Here is a 19018-nt window from a genome sequence, read left to right as displayed (position 1 = left end):
GGTACAAGATTTAAAATAACTGTGATTAATGTGTTCAAGAAAATAGATTACCAAATGGAGAATTTCAACGGATATCTGAAAGCTATAAAAATTAATCAAATGGAAAATTTTAAACTAAAAAATAGAAAAATTTAAGAACTCAAAAGATGGATTTAATAGATTTTAAAAAAATTTTTATTGGAGCATAGTTGATTTACAACATTGTGCTAGTCTTAGGTGTACAGCAAAGTGAATCAGTTATACATATACATATATCCACTCTTTTTCAGATTCTTTTCCCATATAGGTCATTACAGAGTATTGAGTAGAGTTCCCTGTGCTATACAGTAGGTCCTTATTAGTTATCTATTTTATATGCAGTAGTGTATATATGTCAACCCCAATCTCCCAATTTATCCCTCCCCCTTTCCCCCTGGTAACCATAAGATTGTTTTCGACATCTGTGACTCTATTTCTGCTTTGTAATTAAGTTCATTTGTACCATTTTAAAAAGATTCCACATATAAGCAATATCATATGATATTTGTCCTTCTCTGTCTGACTTACTTCACTCAGTATGACAGTCTCTAAGTTCATCCATGTTGCTGCAAATGGCATTATTTCATTCGTTTTTTTTTTTTTTACGGTACGCGGGCCTCTCACTGCCATGGCCTCTCCCGTTGCGGAGCACAGGCTCTGGACGCGCAGACTCAGCGACCATGGCTCACAGGCCCAGCCGCTCCGCGGCATGTGGGATCTTCCCGGACCGGGGCACGAACCCGTGTCCCCTGCATCGGCAGGTGGACTCTCAACCACTGTGCCACCAGGGAAGCCCTCATTCCTTTTTATGGCCAAGTAATACTCCATTGTCTATGTGTACCATGTCTTCTTTACTAATTCCTCTGTTGATGGACATTTAGGTTGTTTCCATGTCCTGGATATTGTAAATAGTACGGCAATGAATATTGGGGTGCATGTATCCTTGTGAATTAGGGTTTTTTCAGCGTACATGCCCAGGGATGGGATTGCTGGATCATATGGTAGCTCTATTTTTAGTTTTTTAAGGAACCTCCATACTGTTCTCCATAGTGGCTGTACCAATTTACAGTCCCACAAACAGTGTAGAAGGGTTCCCTTTTCTCCACACCCTCTCCAGCATTTATTGTTTGTTTTTTGATGATCACCATTCTGACTGGTGTGAGGTGATACCTCATTGTAGTTTTGATTTGCATTTCCCTAAAAATTAGTGATGTTGAACATCTTTTCATGTGCTTTTTAGCCATCTGTATGTCTTCTTTGCAGAAATGTCTTTTTTTTTTTTTTGCGGTACGTGGGCCTCTCACTGTTGTGGCCTCCCCCGTTGCAGAGCACAGGCTCCGGATGCGCAGGCTCAGCGGCCATGGCTCATGGGCCCAGCTGCTCCGTGGCATGTGGGATCCTCCCGGACTGGGGCACGAACCCCTGTCCCCTGCATCGGCAGGTGGACTCTCAACCACTGCGCCACCAGGGAAGCCCCAGAAATGTCTATTTTTAAAAAAATAAATTTATTTATTTATTTTTGGCTACATTGGGTCTTCGTTGCTGCATGCAGGCTTTCTCTAGTTGTGACGAGCGGGGGCTACTCCTCATTGTGGTGCACGGGCTTCTCATTGCAGTGGCTTCTCTGGTTGTGGAGCACAGGCTCTAGGTGCGCAGGCTTCAGTAGTTGTGTCTCGCAGGCTCTAGAGTGCAAGCTCAGTAGTTGTGGTGCACGGGCTGAGTTGCTTCACGGCATGTGGGATCTTCCTGGACCAGGGCTCGAACCTGTGCCCCCTGCATTGGCAGGCGGATTCTTAACCACCACACCACCAGGGAAGTCCTGAGAAATGTTTATTTGGATCTGCCCATTTTTTTGATTGGGTTGTTTGTTTTTGTTATTGAGCTGCATTAGCTGTTTGTGTATTTTGGAAATTAATCCCTTGTCAGTTGCTTCATTTGCAAATATTTTCTCCCATTCTATGGGTTGTCTTTTTGCTTTGTTTATGGTTTCCTTTGCTGTGCAAAAGCTTTTAAATTTAATTAAGTCCTATTTGTTTATTTTTATTTTATTTTCATTACTCTAAGAGGTGGATCAAAAAAGATTTTGCTTCGATTTATGTCAGAGAGTGTTCTGCCTGTGCTTTCCTCTAAGAATTTAATAGTATCTGGCCTTACATTTAGATCTTTAATCCATTTTGAGTTTATTTTTGTGTATGGTATTAGGAAGTGTTCCAGTTTCATTCTTTTACATGTAGCTGTCTAGTTTTCCCAGCACCACTTATTGAAGAGTCTGTCTTTTCTCCATTGTGTATTCTTGCCTCCTTTGTCATAGATTAAACTATGGATGTGTGGGTTTATCTCTGGACTTTCCATCCTATTCCACTGAACTATATTTCTGTTTTTATGCTAACACCATACTGTTTTGATTACTGTAGCTTTGTAGTATAGTCTGAAGCCAAGGAGCCTGATTCCTCCTGCTCCATTTTTCTTTCTCAAGATTTCTTTGGCTATTCGGGGTCTTTTGTGTTTCCATACAAATTGTAAAATTTTTTGTTCTAATTCTGTGAAAAATGCCATTGGTAATTTGATAGGGATTGCATTGAATCTGTAGATTGCTTTGGGTAGTTTAGTCATTTTCACAATATTGATTTGTCCATTCCAAGAACATGGTATATCTCTCCATCTGTTTATGTCATCTTTGATTATCTTATAGTTTTCTGGGTACAGGTGTTTTGCCTCCCCAGGTAGGTTTATTCCTAGGTATTTTATTCTTTTGGATGCAATGGTAAATGGGATTACTTCCTTAATGTCTCTTTCTGATCTTTTGTTGCTAGTGTATAGGAATGCAAGCGATTTCTTTGTATTAATTTTGTATCCTGCAAATTTACCTAATTCACTGATGAGCTCCAGTAGTTTTCTGGTAGCATCTTCAGGATTTTCTATGTATAGTATCATGTCATCTGCAAACAGTGACAGTTTTACTTCTTATTTTCCAATTTAGATTCCTTTTATTTCTTTTTCTTCTCCGATTGCCATGGCTAGGACTTCCAAAACTATGTTGAATAAAAGTGGTGAGAGTGTACATCCTGATGTACACTCTTGTTCCTGATCTTAGAGGAAATGCTTTCAGTTTTCCACCATCAAGAATGTTTCTGTGGGTTTGTTGTATATGGCCCTTATTATGTTGAGGTAGGTCCCTCTATACCCACTTCCTGGAGAGTTTTTATAATAGGGACTTAATAGATTAGATACAGTTAAAGAGAAGATTGATAAATTGGAAAATAAGTTAGTAGACAATATCTAGACAGAAGCATGAAAGTTAAAAAAAAGATGAAAAATTCAGGAAAGAGCATAAGAGAGATATAGAACATGGTGAAAAGGTCTAACATACATTGTTGCCCCAGAAAGATAGATAACGGGCAAAAGTAATGTCTGAAGTGATGATGGCTAGTAATTTTTCAAAACAGACAATTTTGCATGTAGGGGAGTGGAGGCTGCTCTTTCCTTAGTGTCAGAGAATTTCCAGGCCTCTGTCTAATTAACCCAACTTGCATTACATGCCTATCTCTGAGCCTGTCACTGTGGCACTGTGGCTGGGGAGATGAGACCATGCTGATGGTCTAACCTACCCTGGAAAATGAACAAGAACAACAGTGAAAGCAGACATTTACATAGTGCCTACTGTGTGCCAGGTGTACTGTTCTATGTACTTTACATTTGGTATATAAACCCATTTTAACTTCATAAACTGTGGCACAGAGAAGTTAAGTCAGTTGACTTAGACAAGGCCACAGCTGGTAAATGGCAAAACCAGGATTCAAACCTAGTCAGTTATGCCCCAGAATCTGCATTCTTATCTGCTGTGCTATACTGTCTCTTTTTCTCAAGCCCCATAGATAGATATGGAAATACAGGACCCTATTAAGGCGAGGAAAGGAGGGAATGAATATTAGGTGTTATGGACTGGATGTTTGTGTCCCTCCCCACATTGAAGCCCTAACCTATGTTGAAGCCCTAACCTATAGTGTGGCTCTATTTGGAGATGGGGCCTCTAAGGAAGTAATGAAGGTTAAATGAGGTCATAATGGTGGAGCCCTGATCCAATAGGATTAATGTCCTTATAAGAAGAGATACAGCACATGTGCACTCTCCCTCTCCTCCCCACCACCTCCATGCATGCACTGGGAAAGGGCACATGAGGGACATAGTGAGAAGGTGGCTGTCTGCAAGCCAGGAAGAGAGCCCTCACCAGAAACCAAATCATCAGGAACCTTGATCATGGACTTCTAGTGTCCAGATCTGTGAGAAAATACATTTCTGTTGTTTAAACCACCCAGTCTGTGGCCTTGTATAATGTCAGTCCAAGCAGATGAATACAAGCAATCAGCTGCATTGACCCTAAATTTCTTAATGATGTGGAGCAATGTCTGGGTCACCACTGCCTTCCAAGTCTGAGAGAGCTGGACTTACATTTTGATTCCACCATTCAACAGATGCATGACCTTGGGCAAGTCACTTATTCTTCCTCTGGGAAATGGCATTAGTAATTCTGGCATGGAAAGAGCCTACTACTGTGCATGGCACATAATGGGCACTCTATAAACTTTAATATTCATGATATATTACTAAATGAAAAAAGCAGAATACAAGAAAATAAGTATATCATCCTTCTTTTTGTCAAAAAATTATATGGATGCTTAGGGAAATACCATAGAGGTTTATGTGTCATCATGTCTGCTGGGGCTCTCTGGTTTGTGGTCTTATACATGATGTCTGTTTTCTAATTGTTGCCTCAATACATTTTCTAATTTTTTCTACAGCAAATGTGGGCTAATTTGATAGCAATAAAAGAGTCTTAGGGAAAACTTGGCCCACATATATGTTTATATACGTACCTGCATCTCCACGTGCAGCCAGCCTTGGGCTGCTCACTTCCTGGCCCTGGATGGGACAGAGTTGCAAGCTCACTCTGGTTTCTCTGTGGCGCCTCCATGCTGCTCAGGTTTTAGTGAGCCTGAGGTGAGCCTGCTCAGGTTTTACTGGCCTGAGTCCCCCGTAAATCTAGCTTAGCTTTAAAGGGGAATTTATGGAGCTTTTTGTGACCTGGGGTAAGAGACGCCGGGCGCGTGAGGCCTCGAGCATCAGGCTCTATAGCTCCAGAGGCCCTGGCAAGGTTACAGGCCCCCTGATGGGACCTGGGACGCCCCAAGACAGCTCTGCATTGAGCAGCCCATCTCGCTGGACTGTGGAGACTGGAGAAAAAGCTCAGACGTCCACCTTCCTGCTTCTCCTCTTTCAGAAGCCCCCACTTGCTGCTGATTGCCAGGCCTTTGGGTTTGCTGAGGAGGGAAGAGAGGGCATGATGAGGCAGCATGGAGGCGGGAGGGGCCCTGGAGTGTGGATGCAGCACAGGCTTGGCATCTGCTGAGCATCCTTAGAGAGCCGGCGCTCACCTCCCTGGGCCTGAGAATGGAGCCTGATGCTCCCTGCTGTTTGGGGTCTCTAGTGCCCCTCCTGCTCGAGCCTGGCCCTCCCACTACTCAGAGGGGAACGCTAAGGCTCAGAGAGGGGGCCTGCAGAGCCCAGGCTCATACTCAAGACCCGTTGGCCTGAGGCTGCCCTCTGTGGCCCCTGGGGCTCACTGCCTGGGGAAGTGGGCCACTGTTGCTGGAGAAACACCACCTCAGGGTGCTGTGACCATGTGTCTCCTGCCTGTCAAGAAGGCAGTAGAGGGACTTATACTGAAGTGCTGACTGCACCAGGCACCACACTGCTACATGTATTATCTCATTTACCCCTAACAGCCACCCCTTGGAGCTGAGATTCTTATCTCTGTTTTACAGATGAAGGAACTGAGGCTCAGAAGAGTAAGGTAGCTCATCTAGGGTGAAGCAGCCAGAAAGTTAATAGTGGAGCTAGGGCTTCAACCTAGGTGTGTGTGTGCAAAACCTTGTTCTGTTTCCCCAGGTCACGGTGTCTGATGTAGAGGAAGCACGAAAGTGAACTTTGGATAATCCTCCCAGCCACCCCGCCCCCTTCCCAGTGTTTCCAAGCACCTACTGTAGTTCTAACCGTGTGCGAGGAATGAGGGGAATATCCCCATTGGGGCCCAGGTGTTGAGAGAACCTGCTTGATGTGTGACTAGGACCAGCCTCTCCCCCATCTGGGTCCCTGTTTTCTCTTCTGTATGTGAAGTAAGTTGAACAAAATCATGTGTCAGAATGCACTGACATTCAGCCGCTCTGGAGCTCTAAGACCTTGTCCTGAAGGATTTCACAGACTCTAGATGAGGCGGGACCTTAACCGCACTTACAAGCGTCAATGTGGCCGTACAGAGCATTATAGTCCCCACCTTGTGGTGATGTTGTGGAGATTTAGAGATCAAACATGTCGAGTATTTGGGACTTCCCTGGTGGCGCAGTGGCAAGTTAAGACTCCGCCTGCCAAGGCAGGGGACATGGATTTGATCCCTGTTCTGGGAAGATCCCACATGCCACAGAGCAACTAAGCCCGTGCGACACAACTACTGAGCCTGCGCTCTAGAGCCCAGGAGCCACAACTACTGAGCCTGCGTGCCACAACTACTGAAGCCCGTGCGCCTAGAGCCTGTGCTCCACAACAAGAGAAGGCACCGCAATGAGAAGTCTGCGCACCGCAACAAAGAGTAGCCCCCACTCACTACAGCTAGACAAAGCCCGCGCACAGCAACGAAGACCCAACACAGCAAGCAAGCAAGAAAGAAAGAAAGAGAAAGAAAGAGGGAGGGAGGGAGAGAGAGAAAGGAAAGAAAGGAAGGAAGGAAGAAAGAAAGAAAGGAAGAAAGAGGGAGGAAGGGAGGGGGAGGGAGGGAGGGAGTTGGGGGGAGGGAGGGAGGGAGTGGGAGGGAGGGAGGGAGAGAGAAAGAGAGACAGGGAAGAAAGAAGGAAAGAAAGAAGGAAACCACATGTCAGATGCTGGGTTAGGTGCACCCTAACAGGCAACTATTCGCAGGGGCTGCTGTGTGCAGAGGTGGGGAAGCTTGGGGGAGGGCGGGAAAGACCAAGGAACATTCCAGAAGGAGATGCACTTCTGCTGAGCTCTGAGGACCCAGAGAGATTTGGGAGGTGTCAGGCACCCTGACTGGAGGGCTGGGGTGTGTACAGCGCAGCAGCAAAGCACTATGGGAGTGGGAGGTAATGCCCAGATAGGGGGTGAGCCCAGGCTGTGGGGACCCCTGAGCCAGGCTGATAGCACCTCCATTTATCAGGTGCCACCAGGGGCTGGCCCTGCAGTCAGTCGACAGTGGTTTTCATGTCGTCAACACCCATAAAATGCTCCTTGTTTTACAGATGCAGGAAAGTCTTTCTAACTGCAAAGCCCACCTCTAACTGCTGCACTAGATTGGGGTCAGCATGTTACAGCCCAAGAGCCAGTGAGCTCTTTTTCTCAATAAAGTTTTATTAGAACACAGCCCAATCTTCTGTTTACATGCTGTCTATGGCTGCTTTTCATGTTACAACAACAGAGCTGAGTAGTTGTGGCAGAGAATGTATGGCCTGCAAAGCTTAAAATATGTGTTATTTTGCCTGTTACAGAGAAAGTTTGCTCTCTGAGCCCTACACTTGCCATGTGAGCTTGGGTAAATTGCTGGCCCCCTCTGAGCCTGTCTGGCCAATTTCTGACGGTTGTAGCAAAGCTTATAGGCGATGGCTATGAAATGTTTTGACTGTAAAGTGCAGTACCCTGTCACCAGCCTGGCACCTGGCGAGCACTAAAATTCTGCTTGTCCATGAATGAGGAGCAGTCATCATGTAGGCCTTCCTAGATCCAGCCAATGGCTGCTTCTGGGACAGCAAGGAGGCGGCATCTGGGCCCGAGATGCTGAATGCATCATTGTCCCTCTCATGCAGACTTGGCAGTTTTCAGTGTAAATTAAAATTCCTGTGGGGAGTCACCTTATATGTGGTAATCACTTTATAGCCAAGTCATTACGGTAATTTGCAAAGCTCTGTGGTGTGTAACTGGAGCCATTTGCTTTGGATTTGCTGGCTGTGACCTCATTCAGGCTGCCCAGTTCTGCATTTGGTGACCCCTGAGACTTGGGGGCTTGTCCTCCTGAGCCTGGCCTCAGGGTCATCCAGACCTGACCTTCTTGGGGATAGAATACTTCTCATACAGGCCCTGCCTCCCAGCCCCATCCTGAATTCAAGGATAAAAAGAAGAAGTAATTATCATTATGATCATCATAACTTTTCGAGTGCTTGCTGTGAGGTAGGCACCATGCCAAATGCATTGTGTTTGTAATTTCACTTAATTGTCACCACAACCTTGTAAGGTAGGTGTTAGCACCATTTTACAAACGAGAAAACTGAGGCTTGAAGAGGAAACTAAACCGAACTCTTACCTAGCCCTGGGGGTGCCAGTCCAGGTTCTGCTATGGATTTGCTGTGTGATTAAAGCAGAGTCTTTCCCTCTCTGAGCCCCAGTTTCTTCATCTATTAATGAAATAGTCACTCAGTCCCAGCCCTGACATTCTAGGTTTTTTCTCATCAATCTGTAAAAATGAACAGAGGACCTTCTCATCCTCCAAGCCTCCAAAGAAGCTTGATGTATGTGGGGAGAGTCAGGTCCAGGGTCTGCTCGTGGCCCCCTGTGGCACAGAGGGAGGCATGGCTGCTGGGTGCCAGTCCCTTTTCAGGGCCCCCCCAGCCTGCCTCAGGGCAGCGGGGCTGACATGCCCCTCTCATTCCCCTGCCTTCCCAGAGAAAGACACCATCCCTTCTCCCTGGAGACAGAGAGTAAGCCAGGGTGAGTCCTGTGATGCCCTTGGGGACAGAGAGGCAAGATGTCAATGGGCAGGAAGGCAGTGGGAGGGCCCAGGGTTGAAGAGTGACTGTAGCCACATCTTTCCAGTGGTGACAGCATCGCTGGGACAAAGCCTCTGGTTTAATTTCCAGGCTTTGAGAAAGCAGGTGGCCTGGAGCAGAGTCCAGCATGGGTTTTGGGAGAGCTGGGTTTGGACTCAGCTATGCCAGCAATTGCCATGTGACCTTGGGTGGCCACTTGCCAGCTCTGGTGCTCATGTACTTCCCTCTGTGAGGCGGGGAGGGCAATGCTTTCATCAGGGTGCTGTGAGAGTCACATAAGACAAGGGCTTGAATGGGCTTGGATCCCCGAGCAGTGCCAAACTGTGACCCGAGGGACTCCTTCCTCCCTCCTTCCCAAAGCTGTGTGTTTATTTATTGTAGGAAAACTTCTTACTGTATCCAGTGGAAAAGAAGCCAATAGTCCCCAATTGTTTGTCTGGTAATGACTGTTTCTTCCCCCAGAGGTGATGAGTTTGCATCCCAACTGAACCCCTTACTCCCTGTTTGACCTTGGGTAATGCGCTAAATTTCTCTGAGCCTTCGTATGCTCATCTGAGATGGAGTGGTCTTACCACCTGGCAGAGTTGTTGCAAAGATTGAAGTTTAGCAGTCATTGTAATGGTTGCACTTTGACTTCCCCAAAGGCTCCCCAACATGATCTTATTGGAGTCAAAGTTGTGGATGCTTGTTTGGGGGTCCCCAGTCGTTCATCATTTGGCTGAGAGGCAGCAGGACAGGACTTGAGCTTTGAAGTGTGAGAGATCTGAGTTTGAATTGTGGCCCCGCGTCTTATAGACTCCAGAGCCTGGTGGAAGGCACCTAATCTCTCCAAACTTCAACTTTTCTCATCTGGAAAGTGGCTGTAATGAGCCCACCTCACAGGGATGGACACTTAAAGGAATCAAATGTTCCTGTTGATCAAATAGGAAGGGCTGATGAATAGGGCTTGATATATGCTGGGCTCCCTGGCGCCTTTCTGGGTCCCCGCCTTCCATCTCTCCATACATCCTCCTGTGGGAAGGAGGGGTAGGTAACCCAGAGGTCCCCAACGGGCCTCGTGGGTCCTTGAAAGAAGCTTGGAACCATGTCCCTGACCCAAAGACGCTGGAAGAAAGACCCTGGCAGAACAGCCCCATGTGGTGATGAAGCTCTTTTTGCGCCAAATGCTATTAACGGTCGTAAAATCATCCACAGTTTTCTCAGGCCCAGTCCCAGGGTTTGCCTCAATGGGACAATAAAATCACAAGCAGAAACAATTTGGAAAAGGCAGAGACCGCCTTGCAGAGGAGGAGTTAAATGAGCGGCAGCCGGCTCTCATTAACTCAGGCCATTCACATTTGTTACCAGGGATTTCTTTTTAATTAAAAAACAACCAAGTTATTAAAAAATAAGCTTGTGAGGGGCTGGCCAAGCAGCAGCCCAAACCAGCAGGAGTGAGCGTTCCTCACAGCAGGACATTGGCCCAGTGCTTGGCCTGGGAAGGGGACCAGAGGTCCACTTCTGAGGAAGTACTTGTCTGGAGACTTGTCACCTGCCCTGGGACCTTGAGAGCATGGCATTCTCATCTGCAAACTGTAAAGTGCTCGGCAGGTGAATGCCTAGTGCCTGTTCGGAGCTTTGGGCACGTGGCGAGTAAGCACTGAGCGTCTGACCTTCTGTGAAGGGGCTGCCTGGGGGTGGGGTAAAGCTAGAATTAGGGTTGGGGGAGCCGGATCCTTGAGGATGAGGTTGGACTTCTGTCTTCCTAAGAGGTCACTTTTTATTACATAGTGATTAAGACATGGGTTTGGGTCTGATGGACCTGAGCCAGAGATCCAGCCCAGACTCTTACTAGCTGTGTGATCTTGGGTGAGTAGTTTAGCCTTCCTGAGCCTCTGCTCTCTTCTCTGTACAATGGGCATAATACTGATCTCTCCCTATGAGGGCTGCAGGAGGCCCCAGTGAGGCAGTGGAGTCAGGGCCTGCACATCCTGCTTAGCTTCAGGGCTGATCGTGTACTGGTGTCAGCTCTTTTCTCATCTTAATGGTTTATCTCGCTCAGTGTTGACAGTCCCTGGACAGTCCTTGGGCCTGTTAATAATGTTTTATTGCATCTGTCAGACACTTTATACTCTTCAAAGTGCTCTTTGACAATACGAGCACTTTCCACTCCAGGTGCACCACCTACTAGGCACCTGCACTTGGCTAGGGCTCTGCACCTCAGCTCTCAACACCTCACAGCATCTCTGGAGAACTGGTGTGGCTATCCCCATTTGACACAGGGGGACTCAGCCTCTGGAAGGGACCTGTCCGAGTCACAGACTTGGTTGGGGGCAGTAGGGGCTCCCACTGGGCCCATCAGGCCCCAAAGCCCTTTCCTCCTTAGCATAACCCTGCCAAGTGACTGGGCAGAAAGCCCGAGAAGATAGTCTTCGGATTAACCCTCCTCACACTATAGACGAGAAAACTGAGGCCCAGAGAGGGCAAGTGGCTTATAACAACCATGTCTAACATTTTTGTTATACTTTATATAGTTTTTAAGGGCTTTCAAGGGCTTTATATAGATTTCAAGACTAATTGAGGCACGTCTGCCTCAGTTTGTCTTCCTAAAAGTCCCAGGAGTGGGGCACGGCTGGGCATATGATAGTTAGGCTGTCAAAGAACCGTGGAGGACACAGAGGCGTGAATAACTGTATCCTGTGCTTCTATGGGGTAATGCAATTTGGAAAACAACGTGGATTCAGCTTCAGTGATAAGAAGAACACATGCTGTTTAGTGAGCACCTCCTCCTTGACCTACAGATGTTAGTGATGCTTACCTGGCCTGCTGGGCAGCCAGCCCCAGCCATGGCCTTGCATCTTGTCAAATGAGTGCCAGGATCATAGCTTGTAAGCTCCAAGAGGCAGGAGTGTGTGTCTAGCTCACCATGTTTCCTGCACCCGGAGAGTGTCTGGTATGTTGTAAGTGCTCTGTGTTTGTGTAAAGATCAGTTACCCACTGGAGCTCAGCATCTGCATCTGAGAACTGGGGATTTTATTATTGATCCTGCTGGTGATTATGGGAATTAATAGGTGTCCCCAGTGCCTGGAATGCGGCAAGGGTTCAGTTAGTGTTTCTCAAGGGCACTCTGTCCCACCTGGTACCCCAGTGACTGCCCTCTGCAGGCCATCCTCACTCACTTTGTCTCCTTTTCCTGTCTCTCTCTGCATAGTGAACGGGAGCTACGGCCACTGCACTCCGGGCTCGGAGAAGAGTCTACTGGACCTGGACCTTGCTGAAGGCCCTGGCCCCCCCTGCCGCCAGGGCCTGTTTCTCCCTGCAGGAAGCCCACCACCCCGGGGCCACCCCTCAGCCTGTGAGAGGCTGCTGCATTTCCCCCACCCCAGCAGGTATGTGCTCCGACCCCACGCATCAGCTGCCTTCTGTGGACGGTAGCCGGAAGCTGCAGATCTAGGGCCTCCAGACCTCACCTGGTCTGCCTGGCTCGTGGGACACACAGGGAAACTGAGGCACAGGAGGACCAGAGACCAGCCGGAGCCCAGTAGCACATGGATGGCCGCTTGGTCTAGGCTCTGGCCCCATTGCAAGGCCCCATGAGAGACAGGAGTGGCTTTATTGAGGTGTGTTTCCCTGTTGCAGAAGCTGAGCTGACTTTACAGAGAATCAGTCATTTCAGAAGAAGAAAAAGATTCAGAGGATGGGGGGAGAGGTTGGGGAGGGAAGACCCAGCTCAGGGTTCACGCATGCTGTAGTGAGGAACCCTGGACTGCTCTGGGAGCTGAGAGGGATTCCTCCACCCAGGCGTCTCCTGCCCCAGGAAGCCATCACCCCATAGAACTCTGCCAGGTAACCATCATTCAGTGCTGGTGCATGTTCACCTCTGGACAGATGTTCTGACAGATTGCATATGGGGCTGAACTCTGCCTCCTGCAGCTTCTCCCAGGATCCAAGCCATGCCTCTGTGCCCTCTGGTTTGCGGACAGGCAGAGGCCAACCACAGACAAGCCTCTGCATCCACCTGCTCAGCCCTAGGGCCCTGAGCCAGTGCCTGGGGCTGCTGGCCTGGGGCCTGTCTCACAGATCACAGAGTCTAAAAACTGGCCCAGTTGCCTGTTTGCAATTGGTTCCTTCACCAGTCATTCATCAGGGGTGGGTGCCTTGGTGAAGGAAGCAGAGATCTCCCCGACAGAGTTTACTTTGCAGTGGGAGCTCCATGGTGGGAGATATTACTAATTAATTAGCAAGATGCTACATGGAACCATTTTTCTTTGAGGATGTAGATTCCCTGTGGCTTTCTTTGGTCTTAGTGAGACTTCTGATTTACAGGAGTGTGTTAGTCTGCTTGGGCTTTGCCATAACAAAACACCTCAGGTTGGGTGGCTTAAACAACAGACATGTATTTCCTCACAGTTAGGGAAGTTGGAAGTCCAAGATCAAGGTGTCTCAGGTTTGGTTTCTCCTGAGAGCTCTCTCCTTGGCTTGCAGATGGCCACCTTCTCACTTGCTGTGTCCTCACATGGTCTTTTCTCGGTGTGCACACCCCTGGTGTCTTTTCTTCTTCCAAGGACTCCAGTCTGGTTGGATCAGGGCCCACCCTATGACCTCATTTAACCTTAATTACCTCCCTGAAGGCCCTACCTCCAAATCCAGTCACAAAGGGGTTTAGGGCTTCAACCTGTGAATTTTAGGGGGACACAATCAAGTACATGAAGAGGAGTTCAGCAAGCATCGTTTAGACTTGGAGCTGTGCATTGTTTGGTGACAGTCAAATGCATTCATCTGCTCGATTGTTCACTGAGGCCCCCCTGGCAGCATCCAGTTTCTCCAGTGAAATTCTATCTCCTGGCAGAAGCTACAGTAACCTAGCGAAAGCTGAGGAAGTGGATTTTTGTTTTCTCTTCTCTTTTGGTAGAGACGATCAGAAACATCATTTGTCGTTTTGAATGTCATTTGACAGGGTACAGGAGAGTCTGTACCCAGAACCCTATGCCAGCATCAGTCTGAGTTGCTGCCACCTCTGCTGCTGATCTGGCTCTCCCAAACTCCCTCATTTTCCTAAGGAAACAGAGGGCCCCAGCCCCTCTCCCATACCCAGTTGGGTTCTATGCCTTCTCCCTCCCGCCAGATTGCCTTGTGTTTGGGGTCTGTCCGTTCATACGGCTCCCTCTGATTCAAACGGATCCAGGTTCACATTCCTGCTCTATCACTGCCTGCCTCTGAGGGCTTGGGCAAGTTGCTTTAGTTTTCAAAAGTGTCAAACAGATAGTAGTCTCTCCCTTGAAGAACTTGGCCATGCCTTCAGCTACCATGCACCGTTACACTGTTAGGATTCATGAGACGGCCCCTGGGAAAGCGCCTGGAGTTGTCCACTTTTTCTAGGGACCATACTCTCAATTTCTAGAGATGTGATGGGATTTGCCTGGGGTGTACAGGGCTCAGCGGCAGAGCAGGGCCAGAACCACTGCCCGGCCTCACAGGGACACTGAGGGCAAGGGGAGGGGCTGCCTTAGCTGGCATTCGGAGCCAGGAAACCCTAAGGCCTGAGCTGCCCCGTCCCTGCCGGATGCCATTCGAGGTTTTGCTGTTGATTATTCAGGTAACTTCAGTCACAGAACACCACAGCTGTTCTCTTCTGGTGTTGGTTGCTTTAAGCTGGTGCTGTTTTTAAAGCAGTTGCTTCAAACAGATGCTTACCTGGCTGCCCTTCCCCATCCGTGCCCACCTCTGCCGGGCCCAGGATCATGACCACGCAAGGAACAGCTGCGCACTTATTTTTTTTTCAGCTTCACAAAGTCACAGCTTCAAATCCGATCTTTAAGCCCCTCGGAGCTTTCTGCTGGCAGTAGTGGGCCAGGATCCCCAGCCCTGGAGATGGGGGGGTATGTGTTTTCTCCTTCTGATCCCACCTCGTGACCATGCTCCGGACAGCAGAGTTCCTGGGAGGGAAGAGAGGCCTCTGGGGAGTGAGGCAGAGAATTGTTCAAGTGTAGTTGAGAACCGAACAGAAGAAGAGCCCCTCCCCCAGCCTCCTATCCAGGGAGCACTTCAGGTTAGGTCTACACAGGAGAACTCCACACCTGGGAGGGAGAAGGGGAGCCTGGGTTCTGGTCCCAGCCCTGCTGCTGGTTTGCTGCTTGTGACTGCGGTGAGCCCTGTGCCCTCTTGGTAGCGATGGGGTTGGAGCTGGTGCTCTCGGAGGGCTCCGGGCTCTGACTTTCCTTCTCCCCTGTCCTGTCCCCTCCCTTCCACCTCAGGGCTGGAGCGGAGGATGCCACAGCTGCAGGGAGCCCGAGAGGGAGGGGCTGGGGCTACAGGGCCATGCTGGGAAGCAGAGGGACAGGTGATGGCGCCACAACCCCCGGCTGCAAAGAGCCCCAGGACGGCAGTGTTCATGATGGCAGTGCTGATTGCACCATTCACCCTGCTGTCCTCTTCCCAGAGGGCTGTCACAGCATCTGTTTCCTCCCTTGATCCTGGCAGCCTCCCTCTGAGGTAGGGAGGGTTAGTCCTTATTTCACAGGTGAGAAGACTGAGGCTCGGATGGGGACAGGTATGAGGGCACGTGGGGTATCCTAGTCAGACTTTGGGCACATAAGCAGGCCTCCTGTTCTGCCCAGCCAGCTCCTGGGGCTTCCCGGACCCTGAGCCCACTGTCACCTTGCTGGTCTCTTCCCTTCCCAGAGTCCTCTGATGACCGGCAGGCCCTGATATCTCTTTCTGCACTTATTTGTCCCACATTTGGGAGAGGCCCCTTCTAGGAATGCATGTACCACATGTGTGATGATGATAGCATCTTGGCCAGCTGGGTCCTGCCCATCACCGTCCTCACCCTCAGGAGAACCATTCTCCCGTAGCTGGGCTACAGGGAGAGGCCCAGACCACGTTGCTAAGTAAGGTCCGCTGAGCTGCGAGTGGCTGAGACCTGAGGGTTAAGAGATGTTAACCCAGGTCTCTTGCTGCGCCACCTGGCCTGCCTGCCTCCAGCTTCATTTTGTACATTCATGACCTTGAAATTCTGCACATTCCCCCCAAGAAACTTTTCCTCAGTTTTTCCTAGGATGACCCATCACTGTGATTGTGATTCAAACCCCACCCGCTGACGTTCACAGTGGAAAGAACAGATTGCTTGGGGCAAAACATCACATTTTTAGAAATTAAGAAAGATTACAAGAATTAAGAGAGATTTAAGGGACAAGTAAGCAGAATTTAAAACAAACTGGACCTGGTGTCCCTCAAAGAGCCATCAGCCTTCTTCCTCCAGAAGTCACTAGAAGGTCACGGGAGGGGGACAGGGCAGACCCGGGGAGGCCTCAGTGGCAGGACGGATAGCACTTTCGCTGGAGAGGGTGGGCTGGAGTTAATAAAAGGATGAAATGCGCTCCTTTCTGGCATCCTCCTGGGCACATTCATGTCTCTTGAACCTCTTCCCAGCCCCCTCCTCTTCCTCTCTCTCCCCTTCTCCCTCCACATTCTTCCCTGCTGACCGGGCAACCAGTCCTGGTCTTTCTGCTGCCAGCCCTCAGCCTCCCTCTCTTGCTCTGGGCTTCTCCGCCCCTCGGTCCTCAGGCTCCCCACCGTCCCCTGCCTGGACCTCCCCACTGTGGAGTGCCCACCCTCTCATGACCCCTGTGCACTGTCTTCCAGGTCGCCCAGGCCCCAGGCCACCTATGTGAACGGAGGCCTCCCGGCCACACAGCACATCAAGCAGGAGTCCCTGCCTGACTACCGGGCCATGACGGAAGCTCGCGCACCCCTGTCTGCCCACTGCCGGGCCCCGCCAGCCACGGGCCTGCACACAGACCTGGACCTATCGGGCCGAGGCCTCGCCAACCCCGCACCTTCCTGCTACCTTCTGGGCAGTGAACCCAGCTCTAGCCTGGGCCCCCCACCTGAGGCCCACCTGCCCGAGGGTGGCCTGAAGCGCTGCTGCCTCTTGGGCCTGCCCCCCGCATCCTCAGCCTCCGCCTCGCCCTGCGCCTCCTCCGACATCACCTCCATCATCCGCTCCTCCCAGACAGCTCTGGTCACCTGCGTAAATGGACTCCGGAGCCCCCCTCTGCCGGGAGACCCGGGGGGCCCTCCCAAGAGGGCCCGGCCCAGCCCTGCGTCCACCGAGAGCCACGAGGGCAGTTTGCAACTTGAAGCCTGCCGGAAGGCCGGCTTCCTGAAGCAGGAGCCCGCGGACGAGTTCTCAGAGCTCTTCGGGCCTCACCAGCAGGGCCTGCCACCCCCCTACCCCCTGTCTCAGCTGCCGCCTGGCCCGGGCCTTGGAGGCCTGGGGCTGGGCCTGGCGGGCAGGGGCGTGGCTGGGCGGCAGGCGTGCCGTTGGGTGGACTGCTGTGCAGCCTACGAGCAGCAGGAGGAGCTGGTGCGGCACATTGAGAAGAGCCACATCGACCAGCGCAAGGGCGAGGACTTCACCTGCTTCTGGGCGGGGTGCGTGCGCCGCTACAAGCCCTTCAATGCCCGCTACAAGCTGCTCATCCACATGAGGGTGCACTCGGGCGAGAAGCCCAACAAGTGCATGGTGAGTTCCCACAGCCGCCGGGCTGTGCCCCCGCCACCCCCAGCAGAGCAGCACCCACCTCACTGCCCTGGGAGAGCCCTGCCTAGGCTCCTCACCCTGGGGGCTGCTGGGATGTGGCCACAGGTCACAGTGGTCAGTGCCCTGTCACTGGGGACCTTGGCAGAGGGCCAGGTACCCGATCCTCCACCCTCCATGGCCTGGTGTCACACACACTCGTTCAGGTGGTGACACACGTGCTCTGAGGTCAAAGCAGCTCGGCCAGCCTTCTCTCTTACATACAAATGCTCAGTGTCACACCTGCCGATGGCCAGGTGAGTCATGGAGAGTACGCTCTCCCCCAGCACTGGCTCTTCACCTGGAGTCCTTCCCAGGGAGACTCTGGGGCCTCCTGGAGCAGCCACAGGCTTGATTTCCTCCAGGGAGCACTGGGTGCTCACAGACATTTGGCTTGAGAGCTGTGGGTACCCAGGGTAGGCTTTGGGGTAAGGCCAAGGGTTAGCAGATAAGGACCTGGATAGCACCAGCAGTGTTCTGGCTGAGGTTGAAACTAAGCTTTCCAGGGAGACACACACACACACACACACACACACACACACACACACACACACAAAATATAGGCACCCAGGCCTCCAGCCCTTCTAAGTGGTCATTTGCATGTTCTGCTCTCACTGTGGTGGAAATCTGTATCAGAGGTTAGAAATTTAGTCTTAGTCCCTGATATCTTTTTTTTTTTTTGCAGTACACGGGCCTCTCACTATTGGGGCCCCTCCTGTCATGGAGCACAGGCTCCGGACGCGCAGGCCCAGCGGCCATGGCCCACGGGCCCAGCCGCTCCGCGGCACGTGGGACCCTCCCGGACCAGGGCACGAACCCGTGTCCCCTGCATCAGCAGGCAGACTCCCAACCACTGCACCACCAGGGAAGCCCAGTCCCTGATATCTTTAGCCAAGCCACTGTCCCTACCCACAGGGCCCAGCCAGCCCACCAGAACAGGCACCTGCCTGGGGTTGGAAGGGCTGATGGAGCCACCAAGGCCCAGCTCCGTCTTCCCAGCTGCTGGGGCTTGGGTATGGCAGAGGAAGGAGGCAGTGTGTCTGGTCTTCAGGGCCAGTGTTGTAGCCAAAGTTGAGTTCTTCCAACACTTGTGTGCTGTCACTGGGCCCTGCCTCATGGAGAACTCAGTCTGGGAATGGGTGCAGCTTGGGGAGAGGTGCACCTCTGTCCCTGCTCAAAGTGTAGGGTAGCATTTGCAGGACCAGGGAGGGGCAACCAGCGGCATAAACTCCATCCTCCTGGGACCAGATGTTCGCCCTTGGGGCACATCTCCTTGTGGAGCTGTGAGCTGGGTACCCACTCAACCAGCTTATTCAGCTTTGAGGAGGCTGGGTCTTGAGGATGAGAAGAAATTCACTTTGCAGACAAGTGAGGGTCAGGGTTGGCATGCTGGGGTTGTGGGGAGAGGCTGGAGTGAGCAGGCTGAGAAGCTGACTGTATCGTATGTCTTTGGACCGAGAGTGTGCTGGAGGCAGAACTGGTGGCTGGGCCGATTCCTGGCGACACCCCCATTCCTTTGGGGTGTTGTGACATGTGCCTTGTGGGAGGGCACGCCCCTGCCTGGAAGGAGATGCCCAGCGGACATCGCAGGGTAAGACTCCTGGGCCGCAGACAG

At 50.9% G+C, this 19018-nt stretch overlaps 1 protein-coding gene across 3 annotated transcripts in view; it reads left to right on the top strand.

Annotated features, from left to right (window-relative positions):
• The window catches only part of GLIS1 (GLIS family zinc finger 1), a 224649-nt gene that overhangs the window by 124277 nt on the left and 81354 nt on the right, over positions 1 to 19018 (top strand). For all 3 annotated transcript variants that reach the window (XM_065889192.1, XM_065889188.1, XM_065889187.1), the window contains exons 2-3: positions 12034 to 12211; positions 16467 to 17349. In XM_065889192.1, coding sequence (XP_065745264.1) covers positions 12034 to 12211; positions 16467 to 17349 — 1061 coding nt within the window. The remainder of the gene's footprint in view (positions 1 to 12033; positions 12212 to 16466; positions 17350 to 19018) is intronic.

The sequence above is a fragment of the Phocoena phocoena genome, chromosome 1, assembly GCF_963924675.1.
Source record: "Phocoena phocoena chromosome 1, mPhoPho1.1, whole genome shotgun sequence".
NCBI classification, from domain to species: domain Eukaryota; kingdom Metazoa; phylum Chordata; class Mammalia; order Artiodactyla; family Phocoenidae; genus Phocoena; species Phocoena phocoena.
The sequence above is the reverse complement of the archived record's forward strand: the minus strand, read 5'-3'. Positions and strand labels throughout refer to the sequence as shown.